We start from the raw sequence: 11317 nt of genomic DNA, 5'->3' as shown, positions 1-11317 counted from the left end.
CGTTTTATGTCAATAACCTCGTTAAGTCCACAATAAAATCTTTGAAATATTCTATCTGCGCCCGAAGCGTTTAAATTTCGACAACCGTCAGGTGCAGTTCGTCCTTTATCGTTTTTCAATTACCGGTACGCAAACCCCTCCCCCCATCACCCATCTCCAGCTACGTCCTTGGTCCGCACACACAAACTGCAATTAAGTCATATAATCTCGGTTATAGCCTGGGGCCAATCTACGGCGGAAAGTCAGAATCGTAAATGTTGTTAAATTGCTTGCGATGATGAAGTAGAGGGAGGGCAGGGGAATTGGAAAGTATCTGAGTATCTGGAGTGCAGGGCCTTTGGACTCTTCACATTCATATTGCCATTAATCATTCGTTTTTAAAATTTAATTTTCCACTTGCTGTACACAATTTATCATAATTAATCTAGATGACAGATACCTATGTGTATATAGTATATCTACGAAATATTTGAATAGTGCGTGTCTCATTTCTCATCTTCGTGGGTCTGGATGATTGTGAGAGGGGAGGTGGACAACACTTCAACGGTATTTGTTAATTAAGATTAAACATTTATTTACAACTTTTCGATTTTATGTTTGCATATTCGATTCATTATACTTATTGCTATTCGATTGCTCGACTCTGTTCGACTATTCGATTAATCATTAACGCTATGCTTTTTGAAGTACTCGCTTGATGCTCCATGATGAAGTACACACATATAGTACGTATGTCATATACTCCTCATACATCGTGTCAGTGTAAGTGTAAGTGTAAGTGTATTGCGTCTATTCACTTAATTACGTATAAAAATACTTAAAGTTGTTCAAACAAAACCTCCGATTTACATATATACAGGTGCATCCCATTCGATTGCCTTCAATTGCAGCTATGCTTATGTACAGATGGTGGGCTGACTGGCAGTGGGCGTGGGCGTGGCAACATCTATCGCTCGATGCTTGGCAGGTGCTGTAATGCAGGTAATGAAATCAATTTCTAGCTCCCAGATGGCCAAAGTCGACCCAAGTCGAGTCGAGTCGAGAGTCAACTTACTACACTCCAAAGCTGCAGAGGACGCAAAGCAGACATCAAACATAAGTTGCCGCTCAGCTTAGACCACGAGATGTTGGGGGCGTGGTGGTGCCATGTGAATAACCGCCAGCAGGAGCAAGAGCAGCCACAGGCTGGGCAGCTCCAGTCTCACGCCCAGTTCATGCTGCATGGCCGCGTGCTGTTCGCTTTTAATGATATGCACAAAGACGCTGTCGGAGTCTGCAATAGAAAAGCAAAAGCGCCAAGGGAAACCCAAGAGTCAAGGCAACAACAAAGAACGAACATAAGGTGGGGGGTTTGAACACGAGTTAGGTATTTAATTTCATCTGCTTCAGCTTCTTGAGGTCAGGACTCACTTGAGTTATCCGCGGAACATGTGTAATTGCCGGAATCAGTGTGCAGGACACGCGATATCACCAGATTGCTAGTCTTCATCTGTTGCTCGGATATGACGCGAATCCCACCCCGGGTCGAGTCGCTCACCAGCTCCGTGTCCTTGTACCAGAGCATGTGCGTGTAGGGTCCTGGCGCCTGAGGTGCGATGCATGTCAAATTGATGTCACTGCCGCTTTGAATGAACAGCTCGCGATTCGCCAGGATTTGCGCCCTAGATGCTGTCAAAGATGGGAAGTGATTGTTAGTATGCTATCAAGTGAAAGTTCCAACAGAATTTCAGCTCGTTTCCCAGGCATTGTGAGAAACTCATTAGCACCTGCTTGTTTGCACCTGCAACTGCTTTTTACAGCTTTCGAGCACTATCATAGCTTGTGCAATTAACCAAATTACATAACAACTAGCTGACTTTTAAGCTACATTTACACACAGCAAAATTACATTCTAAAAGCTGTAATAAAAGTTTGTAGTGCGAAAACTTTTTGATCTTTAAAAAACTCTTGAAGCAAGATTTGAATCCTAGAAAGTTTTTTAAAACAAGATTTCGCAATTCAATCATGTTTACAAAATCAGGCTTCTGATGGATAAGTTCTTAAAACCAAGACTTTTATTTCTTTTTTTGTAATAATGAGCCTACAAATCTTAAGATCGAATGATAGAATGATAGAATTCCCTTAAGATTTTGAAAATACTTTGAAAATAATATATATTTAAAAAAAAGAAAGAAACAAAACAGTCTAAATAAGTATAACAAAAATATTTGGTTTATGTGTTTTTTTAAAACTATTTATATTTCTATTTTAGAATGACTGTCCTTGATTGGAAAAATGTTGTTCTGTCTGTGAGCCTGTCCGTCTGTCCGTATGAAACTCTGCATCTCAGAGACTATAGAAGATAGAGCTCTATTTTTTTTCGACAGCATTTGTTATGTTTGCACGCAGATCAAGTTTTTTTCAAATTTTTGTCACGCCCACTTCCGCCCTGGTAAATTAAAAAAATCGAATAAAAAGCGTAATTTTAAAGCTAGAGTTGCGAATTTTGGGATATACAATAATAATTCTAGTATTTATGATTTCTGAAAATTATACCACTTAGTATATTTTTAGTATTTGTGTAGTATTTTCGGTATATTTGGAAAATAATACCGCGATATTTTGCTTTATTTAAAATGGGTTGCGGGTATCTCACAGTCGAGCACACTCGACTGTAACTTTCTAACTTGTTTTACTATGTTTAACTGTCATTTAAAAATAACTAATTTTTTAAATTTAACTATGTTTAAAAGTACTTGCAAAGTGTAATGTAATAAATATAACTTACATTCTAAGCTGAAATATTGACTATACAATAAATTCAAATTTAAGTTAAAAGTTGAGTTTTGAAATCTTTTCATCCCCTATTCAGTTAATGTCGTAAATATAAAGTTTCACTTAGTTCAATAATATTTGAAAAAAATTTGCCAAAGTTGGCAAACTAAATTTAACTAACTCGCAACTTTGTAAATTCATAGTTTTGTTTATATTGTTGAACAGATACACACATACATATATACACTTGTATATATAGGTAAAAGTTGAACATGAAAGTCGAATTGAATTTTTTCGTTTATTTCTTATTTCTTCTTTTATTGTTTCCCCGAATTGAGCTTAATTTGCAACCTTGGCGAATTTTTTTATTCTCTGTCTCGCTGCATTTTTGTTATTCTTGTTTCTTCCGGTCTTATATTTACTTCGTTCTCTTTGACTAAGTATTTTCTTTCTCATTAAAGTTTTTAGCGCTGCAAATTATTTCCGCACTGATTTGTATTTTTAGATTATTTTACCGCGTTTATTTTAACACTTATTCAGGTCTAGCAAACCCAAAAAAATGTAATTAAAACGAATTTGAACACCTAATATCTTATACATACATATTCATTTAAATAATATAATAAGTTAAAGTAACTATTCAAAACAAGTAGAAAAGCTTAAGTCAAGTGAGATACCTTTTTTTAATTTAGTATATTAAAACATATTGGTATTACTCTTAAAATATACTGAATTAATATACCACAAAAATACTAAAAACACGCCAACGCCTATATTTGGTATATTGACTTCATCCAAATATCAGTGGTGTAATATCCCCTTTTTTCCCGTCAGATTTGCATTTTTATACCCGCTACCCATAGGGTAGAAGGGTATTATAACTTTGTGCCGGCAGGAAATGTATGTAACAGGTAGAAGGAGGCATCTCCGACCCTATAAAGTATATATATTCTTGATCAGCGTCAACAGCCGAGACGATATAGCCATGTCCGTCTGTCCGTCTATGTGTCTGTGTGTCTGTCCGTCTGTCCGTATGAAACACTGGATCTCAGAGACTATAAGAGATAGAGCTATAATTTTTTTCGACAGCATTGTTATGTTTGCACGCAGATCAAGTTTGTTTCAAATTTTTGCCACGCCCACTTCCGCCCCCGCAAATAAAAAAAATCGAATAACAAGCGTAAGTTAAATTAAATTAAAGCTAGAGTTGGTATATACAATAACTACTATAGTAGTTATGATTCCTGAAAATTTGGTTGCGATCAGATAAAAATTGTGGAAGTTATTAAAGAAATACTTTTGTATGGGCAAAAACGCCTACTTACTAGGGGTCTGAGTTGCTTTGGGTGACAATCTGGTACATTGTGTCGTCTATGGTATATTTTGAATGGTGTGCTGTATCGATATACCAAACATAGCATTTGGTATATTTTTAGTATTTCTTTTTAGTATTTTCGGTATATTTTGAAAATAATACCGCAATATTTTAGCCTTATTAAAAATGGGTAGCGGGTATCTCACAGTCGAGCACATTCGACTGTAACTTTCTTACTTGTTTTGAAGTGTGATTGCGGGAAAAATATGAAAACAGCGGGCAGCGGGAATTCTGGCTTTTAGACCAAAGTTAAGGACCTTTTTCTTTAGTTTACTTATACTCAAATTTTAGTGATGTTTAAATTGAATTTACCAGCTGAAATATATATATATATATTTTTATCGACAAAATATCGATATTTACTTGTATCAAATAACTTCCCTCAAAAGTTTGCACCTAAATTGGAGCGATTTCCATAACTAACATTGTGAAATTCGTGAAATTTGTGAAATATAGTGCTCATCCAAAGCCTTAAGAATAACCTTTTCAGTTTATGTTTTTTTTTTCACTGTAAAGATGGTCGCACGTGACATCTGTCAGAGAATTACCAATTATATTTTATATTACGTATTGAATTGAGGGTTTATAAATGAAAACATATATACCATCATTGCTTGTCATAAGCCAAAGATTCGATTGCAGTACCCGGTTTTTGCTATTTATTAAATAACTTCTATACATTTTATCTGATCGCACGAAAATTTTGAGGTGTCTTAAAGACTGTGGTTATTATTATACGATATGTACCGTGACTCTAGCTTTACGTAGCAAAATTTAAAACAAACTCAACATGTACTGTCGAAAATAATTATAACTTTATATTTTATAGTCTCTGAGATCTGGATGGGCGGACAGATAGGAAGATGGACTACTATATCATCTCGGCTGTTGACACTGATCAAGAATATGTATACTTTATGGGATGAAAGGGTAAAAATCAAATTTATATTCTCGTACTAAATTAAAAATGAATTAAAATTTAAAACCAGTTTGATTTTATTTGAATCATTCAAGTAATTTCCTATTATTGTTATTATTAACTTCTATTCATTGAATAATGTAAAATTAATGTAAAATTTTTGGCCAAAAGGTTGTTCTAAAAGACTGTTTAAGTCAAATATGGCCGTATTATTCGATGATGTACCCATGATTCTAGCTTTAAAAGCTCGCTTTGGCAAAAACTCGGAGAGCCAATTTTCACAGGACTTTGTGGCCACTTTGGGCGTAGCCGAAATACGGTAAAACAAACTCAACATGTACTGGCGTTGTCCTGATGGAAACAATTATAACTTTATGAGTGCTGCATTCAAGCGGTTATAGTCTTTGAGATCTGTGGATGATTCCCTGCTAATCCACCAAACACACAGAAGAACGGACCAGATGGGAGCTTCACCGCTTTTCGACCACGACCGTTTGCGCTTCACGTTATCGTAAGTGATCCACTTTTCATCGCCAGTCACCATCCGCTTCAAAAACGGGTCGATTGTTGCGATTCAGAAGCGATGTATGCATCCATACGGCCAAAAATATGTGTGGCATACATCTAGCTTTTTAATCCAAGCTTCTTCAAATGGTTTAAAACGGTTTGATGACTCATGCCAAGCTCTTGGCCGATAACTATGCCGATCTCTTTCGATCAATTCGGCGATTTTATCGTATTTTCGACGACAGGCCTTCCGTGGCGCATCTTCGAAACCAGAACGAAAACGTTAAACCATCGTTGTGCGGTGGAAATGGAAACTGTATCGGGTCCATAATTTTTATTGGCAGCATGACCATCGTAGTAGAACTGTAAAATATGCCGTATTTTCTCTTTATTTTGCTCCATTTTATTTCACGAACGACTCAAGACAAACAACAATTCAAACACGTAATTTCCAAAAGGTATCGCATATTCGATTAGAACTAGAACTATTGCAAAGACACCTATCTATTCATTAAATAATTCTATTTAGTTTGAGTTATAATATTAAACTTTCTTTAATTTCTTTTAGTTTGAATTATCTTTTTATATGTTACCAAATGAAAAACTTCGATACTTACTCACAACCATCAGTTTGTAGGCGAGGCTTATTTTGGGCTCTGTAGAGACCTGACACTCATAGATGCCAGCATCGCGAGGTTGCACGGACACGACCTTGAGCACCCACTCGTCGGAGTTGTCGATGTGGCGGGCCAGAAAGCGCTGATCATTGGTGTAGGTCATGATGCCAATGGTGAGAATGTGAAGATCTCGCTGGCGAATCCAAGACACTGCTCGATCCCCGAGGCTGCGGACACGACAATGCATACGCGCTGTTGTCCCGAGGGCGGCAATTATTTCACGGTCCGTGCTGTTGTCAAAGTGCGGCTCAAAGTCCTCGGGTATGATGTTGGAGAGCTCCGTGGCCAGTGCTGTGGGGGGGTAGACGGGCAGACAAGCAAATAGAGAATCAGTCAGTGGTAATGTGGCTGGGTCAATAAACGCTTGAGAAACTACTCGAACAGGAGCTTGCCCACATTGTGCGAATTGTGAGACATGCAAGATACTCAATCATATGCTTCTACTCTACACACACACACACTGAGAAACCGCACACACTTCAGCACACTTGGGTTCGCAGACACTCAAAGAGAGAAACACTTCAGAGGGGTATTAAATAACTGTATCTAAATGTCAATCTCAATGTATTCATGTGCATTTATATTCAGCAGCAACATTAACATCAACATCGCATTCACAACCAAGCTGAAGCTGAAGCTGAAGTTGATGTCGACGTCGAAGTCGAAGTCGAACACACAACGTTTCTATCGAATGAAATCAGATGGAAGGCATTGTGCAATGGACAGCTGGGCAAATGGATATGAATGGCCTGAATGAGTGAGTGCCACAGACGAATCAGCATTCATTTGATTAACGAGTATTTGTGCTTAATTTATGCTAAAGTTTACCATCTTATTGGCATCATATACTAAGTACAAAAACACACATACTCTAATATTGTTTCTCTCTCTCTTAAGTGGAGCCAACACCCATTCATATTATGATCCATCATTGGATCACCACACCGCACCGCACTGTGGGGCAGGGCAAGTGATTTATGTGGAATTGGGGCCGCTTTATCAACATCAACGTATTAGCCAACTAATGCGCTAATAATCCACGACAGCCTAAACAAATACAAATACTAAGCCAAAACACAAATACTAATGCAAACATGGAAGCACAAACACTAATATAAATACAAACACAAATAGAAGGAGACTAACATAAATACAGTGCCTGCTAAACAAACATGCATATAAAGTACCTCTATATATATGAGAGTATATATTGATTTATTGGCACACCCACTGTCCATGTAGCTATCTAATATCGAGCAATAAAATGCCGTTAAACACTTAATTGAAACTGTTGCTCACTTCACGACTTCCCGCTTATGCCGTTTTTTCGCGTTTCGATTCCCGGTTTCCCGTTTTTCCAGTATTTCACCGGCATTGGCCAAACATTTTACAAATGAAATTGCTTTCTGTGCTGCCCACAAAAAGTATATAAAAAAATCAAATTTACACACCCAAACACTCGCACACATACGCACACGCACACACATACTAACTTCCACACACATACGCATATAAAAAAATATAAAAAAATTTTTTTAATAAAAGTTTTGTATTTACATACAAAGTGCGGCACCGGCGAGAAGTAACCAGATCTGAGTTTCGGGTTTTCAAATTGTTGTGTTTAACCGCAGCAACAAGCTCGACCGGCTCATACCCCTTCCCCTTCCTCATCTCCGCTCCCATGCCCCATGCGGGCACTAAAAATAAAAGCAGGTGCCATAAATAATAAATGAGAAATTGCACTTGCTTGTGCAAAAAATAATTCCAAATACATGAACAAATAAATAAAGCCCCATATGAATATCTCGTTTTTCTTGCCTTCATTTTTTGCTCATCTGCAAATGACAATTTAATTTCACACGAAAGAGTTGTGGCATGAAATACGAGTCTTTTTAATTAAAATCTATTTTCGGCTACTCCGAAGAACATTAAATTTGGCAATAACCAAAATAAATGGGTGCATTCCTTCGACGCTCACAAAAGTATGCTACATTTTTTTTCATTAACGATTTGCGTGTAAACTGTGATTTGTAATGAAAACTTAAATGAAAATAATAACAATAATAAATTAATGAAAATGCAGTCACAACAAAGAGTAAGTATGAAATCTAATTACGAACATTGTCTGACTTATTGCCCAAGCAATTAGAAGCATGCGATTAAATTTGTCTTGAGTGAAATTCAATTTGTCAAATAAATTTATTTTCAACTACCATGCTCAGCATCAATAAGTAATTTAATCCATCTCGATAATCTGTGTTGTCTTCGAGTTAAATCTAATTGATTTTGTCAGCTCTCAATTAAATATTGAGCTCTCGTACTTACCAAAGTGTGGCATATGCCTGGTGCTGTGCTTATCGAATGTTGTGGTTAATCCCATGATCACAAGCATCGCCATAAAGTATTCCAACAACATTTCATGCGCAATTTGTGACGCTGTTGAATTATAACTGCAACCAAAGACGACAACGGCAAAAAGTAATTAAAATAAATGATGGCAATCGCAAAACTCGAGACAAAGACACTGCCAAGGACTTAAATGAGTCAACGCCATATTGTTTTGTCATCCGCCATACTTAATTTATAAGTATTATGAGTAGAAGACGTAGGACGCACGGACACGAACGAAACCATCTGAACGGATTAGATTTTGAGTCCCAAAGTCTTATTCTTATTCTTATCATTGGCGCGAAGGATGCGGCGGATGAGGAGCAAGGAGCAAGGCGGAACGGAAACGGAGACCGCAGCACATTCATTTGAAATGATGACAAGTCCGCAATGCGGTTGAGTTTTCAATCACCATGACGCCCGCAGGAATCGCGGAGGGTCCCGGGGTGAGGGGGTGTTGCCATTGATGATTGGGTGTACGAGGGTGCTAGCAAGAGAGAGAGAGTGGGAGAGAGACGAAGTGAGATGGCAATGGCAATGGCAATGTCGATGGCGATGAAGCAGCCAAAGTTGAGCAATTTCTTCATTAAGCACTAAGCTGTTGTGAAATTGGTCGAGAGGGGAGTCGAAGATTGAGAGGGGAGGCGAGGCGGGGTGGGGCGGCGCCAGGGAGGAGTGGAGGTGAGACGAGTACAGTTAACTTTTTGACCAGGGGCTATAATTTCGGTCTGGTCACGTTTTGCTAATACACTTAATTGTAGTCATCCTCACACTCACACTCGTATTCGTTATCGTTTTCGTATTCGCATTCGAATTCGTTTTCGTACTCGCACTCGCATTCGTTTTCGTATTCGTATTCGTATTTTTGGGTGAGCTGTGGCTACCTTTTGCGGACTACAGCAATTTGTAAGTGATGCGTTTGGATTCAATGTAGCGCGAACTGCGTGCCGCCATTTCATGCGCACCGTAACGCATTCGAGCGCGTGTATTTTGATTTCTCTGCTGTTTCCTTTTCTTTTTCTTGTTTTTCTCAGATTCTTTTGTCTTTGAGCAACTCTTTAATGTGGTACGTTGCGTTCATTTCACAGCGATTCAATTCGACACTTCGAAAACTGTCAAAATGCGACCCGCGTGAATCGTGATTCGTGACTCGTGCCTCGCGTGATTCGTATCGTGTAACTCGTGATCCGTGTAGCGTGTAACGTGTATCGTGTAACGTGATCCGTGATTGCGTGATTAAGTGATTAAATGTTGTGACAGTCACTGTGACTCGTTGTCACAGTTCACAATGTTCAACTGCGCACGCTGCGTTGTGTGTGGCTTGAGGCGCGGTAAACAACTGAAACTAACCAACGATGAACCTCTGGAGTATGCAAATGCTGTCGGAGAGAAGAGCTTCGTAGCACGGAGTTGGCGCAGTCGCAGACGCAGTCAATGTGGCTGCAACATGTTGCGGCAACATTGATTGAAATATAATTTAATTGTAACACATACCGTTAACCGCCATCAATGGGTGGACGCCTCCACCAATGGGCTGCCATTGATATCACATACTATACAGTAGTTGTCATCACACACACACACCCACACACACACACACACCTTGATGACTGGCGGGGGGACTGTGGTTAAATTTCATTGAAATTGCTTTAGAAGTGCTTATGAAATATTTAACAAGGCATTGAATGTAACGCCAGAAACACTTACAAAATGTCGTTTGATTTGTGTCACGCAACAGAAGCAAGAGCAAGAGCAACAGCAACAGCAACAATGACAACGGCAACAATCGAAGCAGAAACAGGAACAACATTAATAAAAAAAGGCAAAATCGCATGCATGACAAGGCGCGTTTTTACAAGTTTTGTCAGCGTGTCTCAATTGAAAGTGGAAACCCGCACACTCACATTCACACACACACACACACACACACACACACACACATATTCGCACACAAATACGCATCCACGTACATGGCGTGACCCATTGTGCTGGAACGGAAACGGATATGAAGCTCAGGCCAGGCCAGGCCTGGGTGTTGTACCATCCTCCTCCGCGCAACCGTACCTCGTCTCCCCTCCCCTCCCCCATCCACACCACGGCCAACGCCGCTGGCAGCTCTGCCAGCGACTTATCAAAATCGATGAGGCAACATATGGTCGATTTTAATTTTCTAGCACAGACAACGACAACGACAACATTGACAACGCAGCAGCATAGAAGAAGAAGCAGCAGCCATCGACACTAACACACGTACACACTCACACGCACATGCACACTTACACACACACCCATGCTGAGTACTGCGCTCGCCCCTCAATGCAAATTCGTTTAACATATTTTCTTTAGAAATTGAATTTCAAAGTTATTATAAATATTTTTCAGATAAATGCAATTTCAATGGAATTTTCCATTTTACCTACGCGCATTTATTATAACGCAACGTTGCTGCTGTTGTCTTACTGGAATTGACGACACCAGCACAGCACAGTAAAGCAGAACAAGAACAACAAACACACAGAGACACACAAAATAAATATGAAGAAATAAAAATCAAATAACCAAAACAGTTGCCCAGCAGCTCCTTAAGTATGTGCGCCCCCTTACTCCCCCACACGACCATTCACTTGCCTTGTTTTGTCTTGTCTTTGCCTTGCGTTTGCCTTTACCGAGTGCTTTCTTAACTAATACAGTACTCAC

The 11317-nt window shown here is 38.9% G+C and overlaps 1 protein-coding gene across 2 annotated transcripts; it reads right to left on the bottom strand.

The window, feature by feature from the left end:
- Positions 1-391: 391 nt before the first annotated feature.
- Positions 392-9945, bottom strand: LOC133838058 (hemicentin-2). 2 transcript variants are annotated; one of them, XM_062269009.1, is made up of 6 exons: positions 9398-9945; positions 8558-8682; positions 6173-6523; positions 1411-1668; positions 1055-1273; positions 392-970 (listed from the first exon to the last, which is right to left on the bottom strand). In XM_062269009.1, the coding sequence occupies exons 2-5, from the start codon at positions 8646-8648 to the stop codon at positions 1113-1115; spliced, it is 861 nt and encodes a 286-aa protein (XP_062124993.1). In that variant the 5' UTR covers positions 8649-8682; positions 9398-9945; the 3' UTR covers positions 392-970; positions 1055-1112. The 2 variants fall into 2 exon arrangements, with proteins under 2 accessions (XP_062124993.1, XP_062124992.1); XM_062269008.1 differs by having other exon boundaries at positions 393-970; positions 9505-9945.
- Positions 9946-11317: the final 1372 nt, after the last annotated feature.

Source organism: Drosophila sulfurigaster, chromosome 2R, assembly GCF_023558435.1.
Source record: "Drosophila sulfurigaster albostrigata strain 15112-1811.04 chromosome 2R, ASM2355843v2, whole genome shotgun sequence".
NCBI lineage: Eukaryota > Metazoa > Arthropoda > Insecta > Diptera > Drosophilidae > Drosophila > Drosophila sulfurigaster.
This window is presented reverse-complemented; position numbering and strand designations above follow the sequence as displayed.